General features: G+C 39.7%; 2 protein-coding genes across 6 annotated transcripts; one reads left to right on the forward strand and one right to left on the reverse strand.

Moving 5' to 3' along the window:
• Positions 1-1,312: 1,312 nt before the first annotated feature.
• On the reverse strand, positions 1,313-10,700 carry LOC134868693 (inactive phospholipid phosphatase 7). 4 transcript variants are annotated; one of them, XM_063889982.1, is made up of 4 exons: positions 10,348-10,700; positions 8,218-8,333; positions 7,319-8,049; positions 1,313-2,829 (listed from the first exon to the last, which is right to left on the reverse strand). In XM_063889982.1, the coding sequence occupies exons 3-4, from the start codon at positions 7,788-7,790 to the stop codon at positions 2,441-2,443; spliced, it is 861 nt and encodes a 286-aa protein (XP_063746052.1). In that variant the 5' UTR covers positions 7,791-8,049; positions 8,218-8,333; positions 10,348-10,700; the 3' UTR covers positions 1,313-2,440. The 4 variants fall into 4 exon arrangements, with proteins under 4 accessions (XP_063746052.1, XP_063746051.1, XP_063746053.1 ...); XM_063889981.1 differs by having other exon boundaries at positions 10,025-10,700; XM_063889983.1 differs by lacking the exon at positions 8,218-8,333 and having other exon boundaries at positions 10,025-10,700.
• Positions 9,181-20,829, forward strand: fam78ab (family with sequence similarity 78 member Ab). Of its 2 annotated transcripts, XM_063889985.1 has the most exons (3): positions 9,181-9,675; positions 10,395-10,698; positions 15,676-20,829. In XM_063889985.1, exons 2-3 carry the CDS (start codon positions 10,436-10,438, stop codon positions 16,199-16,201), a joined length of 789 nt encoding a protein of 262 aa, XP_063746055.1. In that variant the 5' UTR covers positions 9,181-9,675; positions 10,395-10,435; the 3' UTR covers positions 16,202-20,829. The 2 variants fall into 2 exon arrangements, with proteins under 2 accessions (XP_063746055.1, XP_063746054.1); XM_063889984.1 differs by having other exon boundaries at positions 9,181-10,698.
• The last annotated feature ends 1,213 nt before the right edge of the window (positions 20,830-22,042 follow it).

The raw sequence follows: 22,042 nt of genomic DNA on the forward strand, positions 1-22,042 counted from the left end.
ATCTCCCACTGATCCAGGTGTATGATTTTATTTCTAAATACAATAAGACGCTCATGCAAATGATTAGTACAAATCACATTGTAAAACTTGAACTAGAAACCCCAAAAAATGAAATATCAACACAATTGTTTAATAATGCGGTTAAAAGTGAGTTTGTGATGTAGGTTTCTAGTCTAAACACATAACCCCCTCCACCAATTTGACAAAAAACTATTTTTTTGTAAGTTAATTAAACTTTAATGCAGCTATGTTGCATTCCAGGGACTATTTAACCTGCAAAGCTTTTAAAGGTGAATAGCTTATTGTACCATTGAAGGAATATTTCCGAATATTCTTTGGAAGATGGGAAAATGCAAATGTCCCTAACAATCCCCAGAATATCTGTTTGTCATTATAACCTGCTCAGAGCTAATACCTTGATGATATACAGCGGTCAGTGACTGCTGGAACGTTGTAGTGTCTAATGTTTCTTCAGAGCATGACTCAAACAGAGCACAGAGACACAACAGTAGGAAGTGTGGTGTCCAGCCTGTTCATGTGAACCCTGCATAAACAGACCTGTAAGCACTATCAGCTCTTACTCACAGGGGTGTTTTAGGTACGTGTTATGTGTGCAGGGTTGTGGAGGCCTTGATTCTGGTGCAACATCAAATGATTAGAGCATGATTATGCTGACGGCAAAATCCCAATTTCTCTCTTCCTTTTTAAATGTTGAGCCAAAAACAGCTTCTTATTGAGGATGGGTGTCAGTCTTGCACTTTTCTCCTCTTTTTAAATTAAGCCCTAAATGCACTTGTGATGTCTAACAAAGCACAAAACACAAGGTAACACACATCTCTGACTGCTGAAACTCTTTCCTTTCTTCTCTTTCTGCCAGAGATGATTTTAGAAGCAGTTTCTGTTCCTGCTATTTTAACTGTTTTAGAGAACAGACATTACAATGGTTTTGTTTCCTGTCATAGCATTTTTGTGGCATAAGTCAGCTGACAGGAAACTAGCCTTAATATTAGTCAACAGCCACTTTATATATAGGTAGTTAAGATTGCTTTATGATACAGTTGATTCAGAAACAATCATTTAATCAAGTTTCATGGGGTTTTCCTGGATCTATTTGGCTAACAGATTCACCCACATTTTAATTTAAAATATTTGCATAACCCTGTGTTGTTACTGTTGAGTATTGCAGATGAACGGATGCACGGCAACACCAAACCCCCACATTATTCACCTTGATAGCCAACATAACAATAAACAACCAAGACTATTATTCTTTATGTTCTCCTGTGAAAATAATAAAACACAGAGGCATCCACGTTTTACTGACAGCCCACCTCGTTTTATTAATGAGATGGAAAAAATACAAAGTAAAAACCGGACAGATCTCTGTACAGAACAAAGCAAACTAATGGACACAAAACTGTATTTACACACCAAACCAATAAAAAGTTCCTCACAAAAAACAGCAAGTTTTTTCCCATAAGACCCACAAAAAAACACATTTGAAAAAGATAGAGAAAATGTGTTAATGAATTTGTTTTGTGGGGCATATCATTAAAATGTGTTAGGCTATTGTACAGTAGTGAGAAACATCTGCTATAAAATAAAAATACAGTTAGACTCAGTAAATCATAATGGCATGTCAAAAGAAGTTAAATTTGACCTTTGTGAGAAAAAATTCTGTGGGAGTATCATTCGTTTTACACAGAGGCATCAGAATGTGTTAAAATTTGATCAACATTTAGTGAGAATGGAATCGCATCAGAAATATATAAACATTATAGTCATGCCAATCAGAAACAATTATCAAAATATCCAAACAACCATTACTTTATATATTTTATTGTTACATCCAATATTAAAGCCTTACACCAAGCTAATCAGTGTCCAACATGGTTTAAGCATATCACTAGTTCAAAAATAGAAGCACAATTATTAAGAACAAATGAGAAAAGAGCAAGAGGTAGCAGGGAAGGAAAAAAAGGAAGTAAAATGGCAAAGAGGAAGAGGCACACTGATTCAAGAGATAATTTGTTGAATAGAAAGAGTTGCAATTATACCAGCTTTCATACTACATGAGTATAGAAAACAATTAGAAAAAGATGATCCTGCGTGTGCAATTTGACCAGTCAAAAAGTCTGAATTTTTGCTTTAATATCAGGACTTATTTTAAATTAAGCAGATATAGTGGTGTCTTTTTGTAGGTTTGATTGAAAATACTAGGACTTGTAAAGCATTATGAAGTTACATTATGATGTTTTTGTGACATGCCTGTCCTGGGTGTTACATGCAAGCCAGCATTTGATTCCAAAAATCCAAATGTACAGGTCACAACCTGCGATAAGAACTTTGGAGCTTGCAAAAAAATGTCACTGTTCCTTAACACTGCAAGTTTAGTGTATCAAATTAGCCTTGAGCGCTAGCATAGAATTATATCAAAAGCTCAGAAAAAAGGGCTCCAGCTGAGCGTGCTGATAGAAATAATAGTCTGACAGGTGCTTGATGAGAGCCAAACTGTCTCCATCAGGCTAAAGTGGAGCATGCCCAGCGCGAAGCCGCACACCATATCAGTTAGGTGGTGTTTCCCCAGCAGCACACGGGACATGCCCACCAGAACGGCCCACAGCACTAGCAGGATGCGTAGCGGCACAGCCAGGACCAGGTGAGACAGCAGAAACTTGGAAACCATGGCGGCCCGGCTAGCGTGAGCAGCTGGGAAGGAGTAAGTGTCCATGGCAACGCAGTCCATCAAGCCCGGCATCATCTCCCAGGGTCCTCTGCGCTTCACCAGTCTCTGGACGCCAGCCACAGTCATGACATCAACAATGAGGGCTGTCGAGAAAAAGATGACAGAATGGATGACATGCTAGAAAACTCAATAGTGAAACATTAAATGCCTTTAATTAACATTAGTACCAATAAATTAAATCTCTGTCGCGTCACGATGAGATTCCGCTTTAATAATGAGGTCAACATTTCAATTGATCCAGTATTCTAATTTCTGACTAACTATGAATGACATTTCCATCAGTGTCAGCTGTTTCTGTTTGACGGTAATAAGCAAATGTTAACATTAGGGGTGTTGCGATATACTGGTATTTAAATAGATAATGAAGGATATCAAAATAAAACACACATATGATAATATTGTATAACAAAATGGAGCATTTTTTGTCCACCTCTCTACACACCTATGTGTACCTATATGTATGTGTAATTCATCCCAAATATGTAATCTAAAAAAAGGTTGAAAAAAATAATGTAATGAAAAATCTCATATAGGGACAGCCCTATTTAAAATGCAAACAGGCTAAACTAAAATAGTGAAAATTATACATTATACCTTTTAAAAATCAGTATGTTAGTTTGTAATAGCTGTAATAGCTACATGGCTGTAGAAGTCCTGTTAAATCAGTAAATAATTCAGGGCATAATAATGGTGAAAAGAGTAATATAACTGGACAGCAGGGTTTTATGGTTTTGGAGTGAGTATTCAAATAAAACAGAAACAATAGTACCAATGTAAATCCATATGTTGGTTAACAAGTATAACCAATAAGGCATACAATACCGAGAAGCATTTGCTTTGAGTCCACATACCATACATTTACAGATGCCCTTTATAGCTCCATAGCACTCCCAAAAATACCCCTACCATTGCCATGTTTAACTTCTGTTAAAGTCTGCCATCTTCACACACACACACACACACACACACACACACACACACACACACACACACACACACACACACACACACACACACACACACACACACACACACACACACACACACACACACACACACACACACACACACACAACCAACCACGCGCTAAATAACTGTCAGTCGTTTGACATATTGGTAATGCTGCCCTACTTCTCATTCCACTCGCCCACTGCCTGTCCCAACAGGATCATTATTTTAAACTTCTCCCTCAACTCCTTAAAGGCAGATAGGAAAGATGGTGGAGAGTTCCAAAGAACGAGATGAAGGAACAAAATACAGGTGGGCACTTTAGTAAAAAAGAAAAAAAGGAAACTGTTCAGGAGCTAAGCGGACAATACAACTGGTGAAATGTTAGAGGCCACATGCACACTAACTCAAACATACTTATGGCAGGCTGAAGGTGAGCCAAGCAATGAGGCATCATAGAATCAGCTGTAAACACAAGCTGGTTTGTAGTGCCCTTCAGCTGGATAAAGCAAAAGCGATGATTTGGTTTGACTTATTAAGATTGTGGGAATATTAGCTGGAAATTCTGGTTTTCCTTTTTGATGTTTTTCCTTCCCGAAATTTCCCAGGTGTGCTCTCTTAAACAAATGAGATAGCAGACTGTGTGACTTCTTTGTCCCAGCCGGGGTGTGTGTCCTTCAGAGTCCATGGCTGCAGGCAGCACATGTTACAAGTCCTACCCCAGTCAGACAGAAGACAATTGATCACAAAGAATATGTTTTAAGCAGCCAAACACTCTCAATCAGTGAGTCCGATTCTGAGCTCACACTTAGTGTTCAAAGGGAAACTGCTGTATTGGAAATTGAATTGAAACTCCATCCCTAGTCAGCCACAGTCTAGCTAACTGTGTGAGGAGATCCAACAATAATCTTTGTTTCTCACACTACCAAGGTAAGATGAAGGAATACTAGAACACCAATTTATGCTGTCTTTCCTATGAGTTTCTTGCATCCAATTTCAGCAAGGATGAGTCTGACTGATTGAAATTGACACTTTTAGGCGAAATAATCACATACAAAAATGTCCGATCTCAGACCCTTCCTAAATTACACTTTAACTGCTCATCCAATTAACCTTTACAATAGTACTCAGCTCTTTGAAGATGATTTAACCTATTTGAAATGAACCTGTCAGGGACAATTATTTCTTAATTTTTAATCCCAAAGAAGCTTTTTTGAATTCCTGCAGACCTGTATTGTTTCTATGGCAATACAAAGGTTGGCATTTAATAGGAAAATATCCGCAACAACAGTCTGTTTAAAATCGCAACACATATCTTTTTAAGTCCCCTGGGGTCAAGCTGTAAACACAACACTCACTTATTACATCTTTTAAAGTTATAGGGCCAAGAGTTGTGTATTTATAAATCCAGCAGATTTGGAGCAACTTTATACTTCATCATTTAGAGATGATTATGAATGAAGCATTCACTCTCTTGAGCTTTGTCTCCACCGACTCCTGGGAAAAATATTGATATATTTACACAAGCGCAAGTCATTAACTTTATTTGTTTGCCGTTTATTGCTTGAAAGATAGCCCACAGTAGGTTTTAGTGGGGGTAAGTGGGGAAGCAAAACAAGTCAAAAGATGCTATAAAGCTGAGGGTTACTTCAATTGCTTCTTTATAGTACATGTAGTCATGTGATTCATTGTTAATATAAACATACTGATTAGAAATTGCTTAAATTATCTTGCTATTGCTGAATTTCCTTTTGCTTCCGAGAGAGCTGTGTGTAATACTGATCTACTCCATCAAGCTTGATGAAAATGTAATTAAAGACAACAGCTGTTTGACGTCATGTCTGTTGATACTGTCATCATCCATGAAGGCCTGAACTACAGCACAAGGAGGTAGGTACAACAGACTGCCTCAGTGATCTTACCTGGACACATGGTGAGAGGGATGTTATTGATATTGTCTCAATCACGACTGTTCAACTGAAGCATGTAGTTGCCTAAATTATTTATTTTTGCATGACTTCTAAAAAGGGTTTGTCCATAAAACATGGATTATTTTAGGGACAGAGTAAATAAGTTATATGAAACAATAAGGTGGAAAACACCAAAGCAAAGCTGAAACTCAGACGATATGGATGCAACATCCTCTGCACAGTAAAGGTCTGCTTTGAGATGCTCAGTAGAATTGCAGACTTTACCAGAAGTCACTTCAAAACAGCGTAAGGGAAATATATTTCTGCACTGCACATTTCATTTGCTCATGGCAATGAACTGAATCAAACCATAACTGACAGGCCAGTCTTGGCTGATTACTTTCCTGTTAGGTGAAAACAAAACAGAATTTCTCCCAAATATTATTTCCCCAACCAGTGCTCACAGCATGTCTGTACATTTTCTCCCAAAAGACCTCAATAGAAAAGACATTATCCTGGAACACCAACTGATTTACAGGAATTTGTGGCTGAAAAATGTCCCAAAAACAAAACGACATTGTCTTAAATCCAGAGATTTACTGGCTTCCAATTTGAGCTCAATGTAACCACAGCCAGGAGATTTGTACAGCTCTTTTCAATCAATGATCTGTGTTTGGGTCCATGATGCATATGTGTGTGCACATGTGTATCTGTGCACTCCTATTTAGGGTCCCAAATGTATTATTTGATGTCATTTAAATCTTTATCGCACATAGAGAGGGGCAACATTTCACATTTGAGCACACTTTACTGCAGAGAACAGATTTATTTTTCAGGAACACCTTGATCCCATTTACACAGATCCCCATTCATACCTAGACAACCACAGTCTGACCTGTTTGTTACCTTAGTGGTAAGAAGGCTTTTTAATACTCCAAAAAGTATCCTGCATGTGCAGGAGATTGAACAAATTACCTTCCAGTCACATTCTTGATTTTCTATCCTTTTTGACACCAACAATACAATTTGTTGCATATAGTTGTCATCTTGAGTCAGTACTTTTTGCATGGCTGCATTAAATTGCATGCTATTGTTACATTACATAATGGTAAGGTGTCATTTATAATAAAAAAATGTCAATTAAATGTAAATTAAAGGGGCAAATCTTAACATTCCCTCCTTCTTCTTGCAAAGTCTGCTTTTCTTATTATGTTACTGTAGAACGATCAGAACAATATTTAATACAAGGATTAAAAAGGGGCATTTTGTATCATAAAGTGTATAAGTTGGAAAACACAATCCGAAACTTTTTAATAATCAATACCTTAAACAGTATTGATGATGGTTTAATAGTGGTTATTAAATCAGTTATTTATACTTTATAGATCAGATAAGTCAGAAAGTTATAATAATTAGATTTTTAAGTTATCATGTCATGAAGATTTCTTTCATCCCAATATATTGGAAGTATTAGGTGTATTAATAATTTAAATTACAACTCATAAAGCCATTATAGAAGCATGTTTTGTTTTTAAAATAAACTACAGAATTACACAGCTGACATGTTTAACAGTAACAGGCTACAGAGTCTCCATTTACAGCAGTTTCACCCATGCAGAAACAAAAGAGTGCATTAGTGACTTGCTCATAGTGCATTCTGGGTATTATAGTGCTGCATTTTTGTATTTGGTGAGTGTAATGGTGTGGCATTTACCAAGCAGCAGGTTGACCAGGACCTCCTGCCCTGCCAGAGTGTTACTCCTCGTGAGACACAGGATAGTGCCAATGATCCACGTGATGCCGTGGCCTGTGAACGCTAACAGGGACACCATGGAGCGGCAGCCTCCCCAGGAGGAGTACGTGTAGGCGCACACCCCCATGCGCTTAGACAGACAGATGTCTATCGCGAGGAGGGAGTTCTTCGCGATTCCCTTGAAAGAGGGGTTCAGCAGCATACAGTCTTCTTCGGGCAACTTGCTTGGCTCGACCGGTTCCTCACTCGGCTGGCTTGTTTGGTGCTTGATCGGACCGGGTCTCCTCGCGCCCCCTCGGCTCTCAGGGGGGCCACCGCCGCCGCCCCCGGCAGCGCCGCTGCGGAGGGGCTGGTTCAGAGACAAAAACTCAGGTCTGCTCAGAACGCTGTTTCTCTCCCTCGCCCTGGCTCTCATATTGTAACTCGATGGCATGTTTGAATAGGGCCAAGTTCTCCTCTGCTAAAAAACAATTGTCAATTTTAGGAAGGTGATTCAAGTGGTGCGAGTCCACCACGACAGTGAAACGTCCCAGGACAAACCACGTACAACAGTCCTCCCCCTCTTGTGGCCTTAATAGATATATTTAGACCAGCTGGAATGTGCAATGGCCATGCTGTTTATACCGAGAGTCATGCACGCTGGAAGAGTTCATAGAGTGGCATTTGCCTCGGCCAATCCAGTGAAACCCGACCTACAGCATGGAGATAAAATAACAACATGGGCATCTTGTTACGCCAAGCATGGCACAATTACACAATTACACAGCTAGCAGGTGCTTGACAGCCTACCGAGAACAACATATTAAGTGTAAACATTGTGCAAGAAAAAGGCTACGCAAGAAACGTTGTTGTCATCTTACCGATTTTAGGATGAATATGAAGCAAAACGTATCACTTTAAATCTGCCCTGGTGCTTCCATAACATGCACTGGCAGCGAGGAGAGTGGGGTATAGTGTAAAACCATGCAGTCTAAACCTGAAACAGTAAACTGTCGTCAGCTAATATCATCAACAAAGGGTGAGCACAGGGAGGCAGTCCTGTCAGTGCAGCATCTGGTACTTCCGTGCGGATTTGACGTAATTTTACGCACAATCCCGATTCAACCTCTGCAGTGCGCTCTGCTGTCGAACGGAGTTCTCCAAGGTGCTTAAACAGACAGCGGCAGGACACAGCAGCACTGCCATGATGTCAAATTTATGGAGACAGAGGGAGGGTTGTCAAAGAGCTGCCATGCTGCTTTACAAAACACCAACGCAAATACATTGAGTGATTACATATATTAATGAATAAACATTGTGTTATGGTTGGAGAATATCCATCAATAAATGAAGAGTCAATGGAAAGCTACTTTCAAATGCGTGAATAGAAACAAATAATAATAATAATAATAATAATAATAATAATAATATTTAATTCTATCAGACGTTTTTATTCATTAAAGTAGTTAATTATGGTATCAAGTCAGTTAAAATGCAATAACTACACTAGCCTATGATAATAGATAGATAGATGGATAGATGGATAGATGGATAGATGGATAGATAGATAGATAGATAGATAGATGGATGGATAGAGATAATAAAATCAAACGGAAACATAATAAACAGCAGCAATATACTTAACTACAGCAGAAAGGACATAACTAGAATATTTTAAACGCCTGTGTGAAAAGGGCTAACACAAAAACATCTGTCTTCAACATCACACAGAGGCTTTCATCCTTGAACGTGATAGGTCCGCCTCGACTACATTTCCCAACATGCCTCGGGTACGGACCGGAAGTGTCGTCTCGATGGTACTTATAAAGCCGCTTTCAAGGCAGCTGAAATAGACCAATGCGAAGCGGGGTGAACCTGCCGTTGCAGCGATGGGACGAGCACGGAGAAATGACAGCTTGTGCAGGAATTTAGGCTGAACTGCATCCCACCGCAGGCGGACGGACAGGATTGCGACTGCCGGCTCGGTCGAACTATGTGAGAGCTGGAGGTTCTTCGTTCTGAGGCGTTATGTTTTATTTATTTTTAAATCTAGGTATGGATTCTGTGAAACGGGTGCTAAAGTTGACCCGGCGGTGTCCTTTGGATGTGCTCCGGCTGAAACTCGGCTAAATTTGAACGGTTGTGGAAATGCTCCCTCTCTCCCTTTGGGACGGTGACATTATTTGCAGCTGTAGGGGAGAAATAACGGGAGCGGCTGTGAACGGGATAACGGAATTACTTCTCTGACCGAAGAACTGTGAACCGCCGATCACTCTGAAGCTGTCCAGGATTTCACCAGGCTGATGACACAGGAGACTTTCCAGTCAATTGTTTTATAGGTAGACTTCTTTTTGCATGTTGTTTTTTGTCGGCAAAACCCCCACAATTCATGCAATTGCACTGCATGGGCCGTTAATCCGCACATAAACACGTTCAGGTTAACGCTCTAAATTTCACTTTTAGTTGTGAGCAAAGACGTTTTTGCAGATTAAATGGAGATAAGGCTGCTCCATAAAATGCGAAATTCACCTCTGGGCATCATTTTCATTACAATTCTGGACATATAGCTTTAGCTTTTGTTCAAGATATAAACGAGTAATAACAACAATGATTACACAAAAGAGAATTTGACGCCAATATGTAACATTAGTAGTTATTGTTAATTATTTAGCTCATAATTACCCGAACCTTTTACGTGCACCTTTCCAATGGATGCATGTTGCCAAAGTTCTTTTGTGAAAAAGCGCATTTGAGGCAATGGCTTTTAAGTAGACAGCATGAGAACATCTGTGCACGCATAAAGGAAAGTTTCTGTTTCTGCACTTGTTTGATGAAGTTGCGTTTACGCACCGGAAAGCATGTGCTCCAGGCCCGTCTTCCTTTTTTTTGAAAGAAGGTTTGAATCAAAAATGTGCACAGATGCATGGCTATTTTTTTTTACGACACAGCCTGCTATAAATACAAGCTTTTTAATCTGGTAAACTTTTTTGGAGATCATGATTTGGATCCACCTGTGGTGATTTTCTTGCTGTTTCCATGCGTATTTCTTCTTCTCCAGACCTCTGGACGTTGTTGTGGATTGTGTTGCTATTTAATGCAATGGGCTGTATCCAGAGTATCAGGTGTAAGCCCAAGAGTTTCCGAGACAGTATCACCGTCCTGGAGGTGAACACTTCCATCGACCCCAACCCCACCAGCATCGACGAGTCATCCAGCGTGGTGCTGCGCTACCGGACACCGCACTTCCGAGCGCATGCTCGAGTCCTAGTGCCGCCAGTAGCCAGTAAAGAGACATGGACAATCGGCTGGATCCAAGCCTGTAATCACATGGAGTTTTACAATACGTATGGAAACAAAGGGATGTGAGTATCGCAGACTCGTTTACTATGTTATTATGGGGAGGAGCATGGCCTCAGCACATATGGTTGAGACTCAATAAACAAATCACTTACCAGATAAGTAAACATAAGTAAATAGTTATGTTGTACTTGTGTTCAGAAGTTTATATATATTTTGTTTGTACCATGTAACTCTTACTGCTTAATGTGGTAGTTATGGTGAAATGCTTTTACCCAGAATAGCGAACTAAAGATTTCAAGTTTAAAGAAGACATATTTTACCAGATCGAACTTCGGGAAACGGAACTCATCAAGCATATTCAGCACTCTGGGCAAATGAACAGAAATAGATGGTTCCTACCCAAAAGACAACCTTAGTGTCAGTGTAATGTCAGTGTAAGCTTATTTGTATTTCTTCTTTTTCTACACATAATGCTAAAATGATTCTTCAATGAAAATAGTGTAATTTAATGACCCTTGTCTACCTGTAAAATGCCGTGGAATCAAAATAGTACATAATATTTGCATTAAGGAAGGTAATTAAAAGGTTTATAGAAAAGTGTAACTTCAGTAGCTCATATCTACAGTATATGGGCCATGGTTGCATGCCTGTAGGCTACAAAGTACTTGACAAAGCTGACTGACAAGAGAGCAGGACATTGGGATGGAAAATGAATCCTATGATCTTTCAGATTTCTCCTGGTCATTGGATTTTGTGGGGGTTACAAACATGAGCAAATTACGCTTAAAGAAAACATGCTCAGCCGGACAAAGTGTGACAGTTAACACTTCTTTATTTGTTCCTTCCTATCTTCTTTTCCTTCTCATTGTTAATATTGGGATATCGGTAATGCTAGTTAGCAATTCTGTATCCTGTAGCTGGCAGCCACAACCTGACATGTACCCAAATTATGCTTTATCTGTTGAAATTGTAGCTAAAGATGTTTGAGTGCTGCACGTCTAAGATTAGATACATAGTCCCCTCCCCAACAACCCAAACCCAGTCTGGCCCTGCATGTGTGTGTGTGTGTGTGTGTGTGTGTGTGTGTGTGTGTGTGTGTGTGTGTGTGTCTGTGTCTGTGTTTGTGAGTGTTAAAAAAAGAAATCGACAGTAAAACAAGACTTGGACTCAAAGTCATGGAAGATAAATGCCTTTTCTAAACCACATTATTGCTAACAGTAATTGCTTCAGTAATTGTTCATCTAAGCAACATTGTTGTATTGTGGAAATGTACTCTTTTATCTAGCTGAAGTTAAACCCTCATGCTCTTTTGTCACGTCATTTTTTTTGTTAGTGATGTACTGTTCTTATAAAAGGAAAATAGATGCATTCACAAATATCCAATTTTGTAACACAATAGGAAAAAATAATAGCCCCTTCTTTGTAGGCCTAAACACAAAACTGTCCACTTACTGACAGGGTTCTGCCCTCTACTGTAGTCATACTTTTTTCTCAAATGTTTCAAGGTTCTTGAAAAAGTTGGAACAAACTTCCAACAAATGGGATGCAAAAAAGGTTTGAACTCTCAATTGAAAAGGACTTCCATTCTAAATTGCAATCACTGGCATAGAACTGGGTCATAGTAGGTTAAATATCACTTCAACTATTGAAGATCAATGATTAAGTGGCACTATAACACATACTGTGTGCTTAAGAACATAGCTATAAAATCAATATATTATTTGTGTCCAAATTGCAGCCAGCATACACAAAATTATAAGATAACGATCTTAAACATCATATCAGCATATCGTAAAGACAGGCCACACACTGATAAAGAAGACCATTGATCTCAAGCTGGAACTAACCAACATTGATGTGAGAGATACAAATTCAGTATATATATAGCACTATATATATAGGGGTCTTTGAAGGCACCCACCCACCCACAAATCCCCTCTTTGTGCAGTGTTACCATTTCTTGTACCACTGTAGCTCATGCATCTAAAACAGTTTTACTTGATATATAATCTTCATTTCAATATTAAAGCCATTCAATTTCGCAACCACATGAAGTCCATTTTCAAGACACTTTTAGGATGCAGGAGATGATACTGCTCTCACTGCCGAGACTCTCATACTAAGTAGTTTCTTTGATGGCAATAGAGCATCAGCTTGCTTTAATTGGACCTAGCAGCTGAGGACGGTAATGTGGAGAATTTCTCTGTCGGCTTTGGATTCTGGACACATTCCCCCTCTCTCTTCTGCCTGTTTGTTTTAGGTGTCTTAATGAGTGTTTTAACTGTGGTACAGCTTTGTATGGTTGTGTGTGTGTGTGTGTGTGTGTGTGTGTGTGTGTGTGTGTGTGTGTGTGTGTGTGTGTGTGTGTGTGTGTGTGTGTGTGTGTGTGTGTGTGTGTGTGTGTGTGTGTGTGTGTGTGTGTGTATTTATTAACAGACAGACAGACAGACAGGCACACATACCCAATGTGTGGCTCCACCCGGCGTCTAGTGTTGCCCTAAAAATGCAAAAGTGCTAAAAATAGAAACTGTGGTAGACGTGAAACTAAAAAAGTAATGGACATTTATCTGTTGTAAAGTTTAACTTGCATTGGTTATAGTGTTTCTTAGATTGCAAGTTAACTCTAGTCATGAACGTAAACCTTGGAGACGGAACTTCCTGCCAACATTTTTGGCAGAGCAGGGTACTGTCTGCACACGACACTAGAGGTGCTGAGGCTTAAGCATGCTGTAATTGATTAGTTAATAGCATTGGCACCCTATTTCTTCACTTCCACTCCAACAGAGATTGATCCAAAATTGGCCATCTGCTATGAAGTGCTGTCAAAAGTCTCCTGATATTGTTAATCATTTGCATAGCAACATGCACATTTATGAAGCGAAACATTTTCAGAAACAGGATATGGGCATGCTCAGAAGGCAAACGTTTTCTCAATGATGCCGTCGGTACATTTCTTAGAATTCTTGACTTGTCGTCAGACCTTACGCTTTGAAACCTTTTACAGATCACCAGTATAGTCTTCCCTATTCCAGCCTGTGCAAGAAAAACATGCAAGTCTCATTATATGTTGTAAGACAGCATATATCTTTTGGATGCATTGAGTGTGACTCCTCAAGACGTCTTTTATATATCTATCTATATATCTATATCTTCCATATTGTGGTATATTTGGCTTAATAGGCTTCTACAGGTGCAAATATTAGTTGACAAAATGGCAGAACATGCTGTTTATAGAATCTGACATCTGGGGATATCCTGGTTCATATAATTTCTAACTAAATACATTTGTGATTTGCACTGAAAACACAAGACATTAAAAGACATCATCTTGGACTTTGAGAAACAAGGATAAAAAGTGTGTGCTCTATATTTTATAAACCAAACAATAAATAGATTAATCCAAGTAATAATTGGCTGATTTGTCAATAATGGAAATGGTTATTATTTGCAGCCCTATTTGGTTCAGTTAAATCTTTGATTAAGGGCTTTCAGTGTTAACGTGTAGTGCATGGCCTATAATCACTGGGGGTTTAACGTCATGGTAATCTGCAATCTTTACAAGTACCCTCTGGTATCCGCAGAAATACCCCCCCCCCCCCCCCAGCTACAAGTAAGTCTGGATGGGAAATCTTGGTGCTAGAATGCATGCAACATTTTGGAATAACTGACATGTTCAGGAGCCACTGTGTATGACATTTGAGTGAATGTTTTGTAACATCTCTGAGGTTCTGTCACAACCACTCACAGCACTTATTGCAGCCCATTTGTCTGTGCCAAACCAGGCAGTGAAGACACAAACAGGAAGTGAGACATATCTCTGCAAGCCTTCCGCCCCCTACTTTTGTTCACAGTTCCTCAGCGGGAACACAACAGCACATCGTACCACAGGACGACGTTTTAGTGACTCAAAGAAACCAGCATGAAGGCAGTTTAGTGATGAAGTGAAATACACAGGCAATTGCATGTTATGGCCGTTTTTCCTTTACAGAGATTTACATCAGTCTATGTACCCATAAATAATACATTTTAAAAAGTTTCTAACTGAGAATGAAATACAGATATTCACAGCTAATATATATAATTTGAGTTCCCAACAAAAAAAGTGTCTGAGTATTATTTGGGGCCATCAGTTTAAAGGATAATGGGATTTTTCAGAAGACAAATGTAGGCACAGTTACACAATTACACACACACACACACACACACACACACACACACACACACACACACACACACACACACACACACACACACACACACACACACACACACACACACACACACACACACACACACACACACACACACACACACACACACACACATCAAAATTCGAGGCTGGCACAAGCAGACAGTAAGTCATGTGTCTGATGATCACACTGTTATCTCCTCTGTGCGGCTGATCCACAGCTTCAGGGAAAGAAAGGTAATCTTTTTCCTGTTGCAGGCAGAAAATCCATAGGTGTACAGACCAGAGGTGCTAGGTCGCTTGAGCCGCTTAATGTCGCCTGCTGTGTGTGTCACAGTATTTTACACACACACACTTTTCATCAACTTCTTGTGTCTATCACGTGTTATTGCATAGACTGTGACATCAAGGGAAAGACTTTTAAGATACAAATTCTCAGCTTTTTATACAATGAATCCAAGTGCACCAGAGGTGAACAAGTCTGTTGTTTTGGGATTTTTCTCAGTTAAACAAATTATGATCTCTAAAAAGAAGTCAGAGGGGTCAAATACATAACTTATTTGAACAAGAAAAAAAAGGCAAACAGTAGAATTTTGACCCAAACTGCCATCCATCTCAGTTTACAGACAACTTCCTGGTTCAATTTGCTTACTGTACACATGCATGCATCCAGTTTTGTCTCCAAATTTGGAATTCAATTAGAACTGACTCGATAAGAGCTGTCTGCTCATTTGACTTACTCAGAAAGTCGTAATAAACTACAATGATCCTATAACATCAACAGCCTCTTTATGTCTATGTGTGATATGTCTGAGTAAATCCTCATCTGGGTCACCTTTTAAATTCCCAGGTCGAGTTGGGAGCTCCCCGATCTCCGCGACGGCAAAATCCAGGCCATCAGCGACTCGGATGGGGTAAACTACCCGTGGTACGGCAACACGACGGAGACCTGCACTGTGGTAGGCCCCACCAAGAAAGACAGCAAGTTCACTGTTAGTATGAATGACAATTTCTACCCCAGCGTGACCTGGGGTGTGCCCGTCAGCGACAGCAACGTGCCTCAGCTTACCAGCATCCGCCGCGACCAGAGCTTTACGACCTGGCTTGTGGCCATTAACCAGGCCACCTCAGAGACACTCGTCCTGCAGACAATCCGCTGGAGGATGCGGCTTCACATCCGAGTCGACCCAGAGAAGCCTCTGGGTCACAGGGCCGCTCTGAACGAGCCTGTGGCCCAGGAACAGCCTCAGATCCTGGGCAAAAATGAGTCCATCCTCTCTAACGCCATGGTCAAGCCCAACGCCAATGACGCCCAGGTGCTGATGTGGCGGCCAAAGATTGGTGACCCTGTGGTGGTCATCCCACCCAAATACTGACTTGTTTTACTGACCAGACTGGCCTTGGATACCTTAACAGTATCATCTCTTATTTTTCTTTTGTTCCTGCTCGTCACCAGCTCTCACTGCTTTAACCCCTCCACTAATTTTTGCCTCGATATTCTTCTCTCTTTTGTTTAAAAAAAGACTGAATGAGGGAGAGAAACAGGCAAACAAAAACCAGCTTTGAGAAAAAGACCAGCTGTTGCTTTGAGGTGGAAGCTTTTGAAACTCGAGCGAACAAACCACAACCATTCTACCTTCAACCTGGGTCGGGATCGCACTGTGCTAAATGAAGTTTAGCAAAAATTAAAAACAAGAGGATTTCTTTGTTTTTTATTTCAGTTTTATATGTTGTGATTAGGGGTTTGTGAGTGTGGGTTGAATATTTACATGTCCATGTCTGCGCACATGATACATACATGGACATGCACAAACCTTGTGTATGAATACCAGTTGTATTTTTATTTATAGACTGGGAGCATTTTATTTTGTTTGTTGTTGCATTGGGTGACATCCTAGATTTAAGTACTTTTTTTTTAAACATTGCGAGACATTCAATCCATGCTGCCTTAAGTTTACATTGCTTTCTACTGCAAACTTTTTAGCCTTAAACAAAGTGCAATGCAGTGTTTTGCTCATTTGTCCCATCTCTACCAGACAATTAGTGCTGGCATATGTGGATTTAGGAAAAATACCATAGACGAAGACCCTGGTTCCAAGTCTTTTATGTTCAGTTGCATTTGCCTGACAAATGTATTGTCCCATGAGTTCAACCAGCATTATAGTACACACAGTTATACAACCCAGCTAACTGGTTGTGTTTCAAGTGCATTATGCAACGGAAGAGATGTTCTGTACCGAAACAGAGAGCACCAGTAAAGCCAACACTGGTCAATAGCACTCAACACAATAATGTGCAATAGCAATTTGGACAAAAAGTACTCAAAAGCACACCTCGGCTAACCTCACTTCATTAACATTATTCTATTTATAGGCCTTTGTAGCATTTAACATCAGAACACAACTCTTCCTTTCTCTGCATCACTCCATCTCAGGGCCTCTTTGTCACTTCCTTTCCTTCTCTTGATTTATCCATCCGGTCTGGCCTACTCTTTCTTTCCACAGTGAGTGACTCATTTTTAGCCATGCTCACATTAAACAATCAATACTTTGATCATTTAGCAGCCACAGACAAGATAACTAGAGACTTAAAAAAACTAAGAATGATAACAGCAGGATGTCTGACATGTTGTCAATCTCGACAATAGGAAATAATTTAACAGTTTATGTATAATTGTTGCCTTCCTTTAAATCTATAACTCCCCCTTTCTTTACGTAGTATTAAGCCTGTCTCTCATGTTTGTTCCTCAATCATCTGTAATCATCATCTACACAAGAGTTCCTCCTCCCACTCCTCCCCCTTCCCTACCCCTTTCTTTCTCTCAAACGTTGTTGAGGCTGAAAAGCAGAGCAGGAGGCATGCAAGTTTCCTCCTGACTGCTCGGATAGCATATAGATGACCCACTTCTCTGCCCTGCCAGTTGTAGCCATCGCCGCAGATATGTGGGGCTTGTTTCCCTGTTTTGTCGCTGCCAGCAAATGTAAGACACAAACACATGAATACACAAACAGCTCCGCTCAGCTAAATACCAATACATTAAAAAAATGTCTGTTTAGGTGTTAATCTTGAAAAAAAAGGGCTTAATCTGCAAACTGAAACTCCTAAAAGCAGAAAGAAAAGCTGAAATTTGCCTCATGGGAAGCCAAAATATAAGTTAAAGGTTATTTATGTAAACATAGTATTATACAATCTGTTAGAGAGCTCTGTAACTTTGCTATTTAAATGGCCAAGTTTTTGCTTTCAAATCAGGCAAAAATCTTGGAAGCTTGCTGCGCTCACCAAGTTCCTGTGTTTTGCCTTTAACCAAAGAAATAATTAGCATGCAAGTCTAACCAGTTTATGTTTTTCACAAAGATTAGTAAGCTGCTGCTATTTTAGTGTATAAGTGTCTCCTTACTGTCAACTATACAAAATATCCATCCATCAAACTTGGTTCAAGCCACATTTCTTAAGGATATTCTGTCCATTAAATAACTACAAAACGGACTGATTTTAAAATGTAACTCAGTTCTTTAAATTTGCGTAATATAAAACATGCTTTTTTATAAATGGCAAAAATTAGATGACAAGATCAATTCAACGCTCATGGCCGTATGCTACATTGGACGCTACATCCAGCAGTTAGCTTAGCTTGGCAAAATGGGAAATAGCTTCGCTGCCAAAAGGTAACACAATAAATCTACCAGCACTTCCAAAGCAGACTGAACAGCGCAATATCTCACTTGTTTTATGCGTACAAACCAAAGTGTAAGAATGACAAATATTGGCTTTACAGGGAGTGTTTACTGTTCTACTGTTTAGCTAAGTAAGCCCTCTTCTTTTGTAGCTAGCATACAGATACAAAAGTCATACCAATCTCCATCTCGAGCCTTCAACAACAAAGCAAGTAAAAGGTTTAACTGTTTCTAAATTGAATGACCACCTACACTTATGGAGAATTAGCACCAGAGCACCATTTGGCTTAATTTAGCAATATTTAGCTGCACCATAGCTCAAATGTCAATTAATTACATCTGTTTCCTGCCACCAGCTAAACTGCTTTGTTCACATTATAGCTAAGCCCTCACAAGGCTGCATATAGACACTTCTGCTCGGCACACTCTATGGTGTAACCACGATAGCCTCTGTTGCAGGCTGGATTCACAGGGCGCCGTTGTGGGGAGATGAGAACTTTTGGGGGGCTGCTGCTGTCATAATTAGATCTGTCGTGACACACTTCCATGCCCTAGATGTACTGAACTGTGCTGAGTCGTGCCATGCAATGCACAGGCCAGCTAAAGTCATGGGTGAGATTTAAGTGAGGTCGGATAGCAAGGGTCAGGGTCCAAGTGTTTGTGTGAGGGTCGCACTCAAAGTGTACTACAGACACAGTAGCACGGATGGAATTAATATGATGGTGAAAACAAATTAAATCCATTTAGCCAGCTTAAAATAACAGTGACATTTACCAAGAGCAAATTGGATGTGAACCACAAGGAATTTTAATTTGTGGTTTTTGTTTCCAAGGTAGCAGAGGAAGCTGTAGCAAACCGTAGCATTTGTGTCTGCCTCCCAATAACCTAAGCGGACAGTGGACAGCACTCTTAATGGAATACATGTTATAAAATGTAAACACACAGTGTGTCTCATGCTCACAACATGTATGTGTGTGTGTGTTTGTGTGTGTGTGTTCATGTGAGCGTGTCTGTTAAATCCTATTTGAGGGATTTAGTCAGGATGAGGAGTTTCACTGGTGTGCTTCTGCTTTTAAGTCATGATGCTTTCTCTCTTTGGCTCTCTCAAACGGACACAGCGCAGGAAAGGTTACGTCCTTGTCATAAAACAGGGACAGAGCTTGCCCTCTCTCTCACACACACACACAGACAGGCACAAACACCCTGAGGCGAAAGGAGTAGGCCTGGCGTGGTATCTGATTGTCACAGCAGTGTCACATTGGCAGTGAGACTCATTTATCAGCCCTGCACGTGGACCGTCTGAACACATGCTGCAAAGCCATATGCACAAACAAGCCTGTTTAGCTAATAAACAGGAAGTGATACATGTATTTTTTGTGTCTAGTAAGAGTTGGAAAATAGAAGAACTGAGGTCATTGAGTGGGTGCCTGTCAACTATCAACAGCATTACATGTCATATTGTAGGATAAGGGTTCTAATAGTCTTCTGTTTGTGTGTGTGAATCTGTTGAAGATGTATTTCTAATGTGTATTTTATGTAAACAACACAGAAGAACTCCATAAATGCTTTACGTGCTTCCTTAACTAAGCCACAGAATAACATATTGTTTGTTTGCTATACGGAAGGCTAAAGGTGCCAAAATTGGACAAAGCCAAAACTATGCATTATGACATCGGTGAACTTTAAAACCTTGTGGCACTTAATTACAGTCCTGTTTTCAGTTGTTTATGAAAATGATTGGGCATGTTTGTATTTCCAGGGAAACATCACAAATGTAGCCATGTGGACGATTATTTGCTCAAGTGTTTTCTGCTTGTAGGGCTGTGCCAAGCTCGGCGATAAAAGCCTCCTCTCCTAAATGCACACAGTTCTTCTGAAGGCTGCAACCTTTGTTTTAAGTAGCTGTTGAACTGCTACGAGACATAAGTTAATCCTAATCATCCCTTTATTTAAACCAATAAAACATCCCAGGTTCAAACCATAGGACCACCTGCCTTTATTTCCTGACTTTGACTTTTGGTTTCTTCATCCCAAGAAAAGTTTATTTTGCTGTCCAAAAGAAAGTCAACACAGTCCCATGGTTCTAATACAACCTTAATGTAGCACATGTGATAATATGAGCGACTATGTATGTTTGTTTTCTGGAAATACAGCTCTGACGAAGTTAAAGCAGTTTTCGTTCAGCTTTGACTTTTACACCAATACTTGAAAATGGGTCAGTTCTGGCAAATATTTAAAACTGTGAAAATGCACAACACTGGGAAAACAAACCCTGAAAAAATAATATATAAAAAGGTTTTTTTCATGAAGGAATAAAATATACAAACATTTCCGTTGTTTTCCTTTTTGCTTTTTAACCTAAATGTGTACATGTATTTTTCCCACCGCAATAACAAACTGAGTTTCCTTCTGCCTGGTCGAAAAACACTCTCCATTTCCGTCCCTAATGAATAATTGTACTTCATTAATCTTCTAGTTTTAGCCATGAATGTGTCACTTTCCTCTCCAAACATTTTTGGGCTGCGTTGATTCACTGTACAAATCGAAGAACGAGATACCCCCTGAGCCACGGCAGAAAGAAAACGGAGTCTTGAGCGCTGAATTGAAAAATCTTGAAAGCATTCTGCATACGAACAAACCCCGAGGCGACACATACACGGTTGAGCACATGATGTACTGTTTGCCTCGGCCAGTCAGAGATCTCTACAGCATCAGGGAAATACATTACATCTCTTTATGTGTCTCTATTTTTTGGGGGGATTTCAGTTCTTACTTTGCTTTCATTTAAACTTTGAGCTAAATTGTTATTTGAAAAATAAGACGCAATAACTGCCAATAACTCTCATTAGAGATGGATATTTTCTATTTATACTCTTAGTTTCCAAAGGAGATTTAAATATTTTGGGAAATTTAAGGCTTAAATTATGAGCGACATCATATTAGATAGGGCACAATAGAGAAATGAAAACTAGTTGTATACCTCCGACACACAATCACCAGGTCAAATGAATCAAAATGAATCAGAACTACGTAATTGAAATGCAAGAGGGAACACAGTCTTTCAGAAAAGCTATATTAACAGATGATTGAACCCACTGTGCTCTTCTTCTCCTCCTTTATAACTCTTTAAAGAGTTCTCAAAATGAGTCTCTCTGGGTAGCTTCATTTTCAGTCTGTCACTTGGTATATAATATTTCCACATTAAGCACGTAGGTAATGTCTTAAAATGAATCTTTAGTCTGCACCAAAAGTAGGGAGCTGATATTATCCCTTTCAGTACAGACTCAAGTTTGGGATTTAGCCAATGTTTTAATGAGAATTGTGAGATACCAGGGAAACAGGGAAGAATGAAGTGATAATATAGGATTTAATGGCTGGTTTATCAAAGATTATTGATCCATACACCAAATGAAAGTCTCTAGCAGCGGCGTCTGTAGCTGGACTACAGCCTCTGTGCTATCCTGGACACATTCCTCAGCTCTAAATTCACGGCTATATTTACTCGACTCAGAGACCGTGAGTATGTTGCAGTGTCTCCCCACA

Source organism: Eleginops maclovinus, chromosome 8, assembly GCF_036324505.1.
Source record: "Eleginops maclovinus isolate JMC-PN-2008 ecotype Puerto Natales chromosome 8, JC_Emac_rtc_rv5, whole genome shotgun sequence".
NCBI classification, from domain to species: domain Eukaryota; kingdom Metazoa; phylum Chordata; class Actinopteri; order Perciformes; family Eleginopidae; genus Eleginops; species Eleginops maclovinus.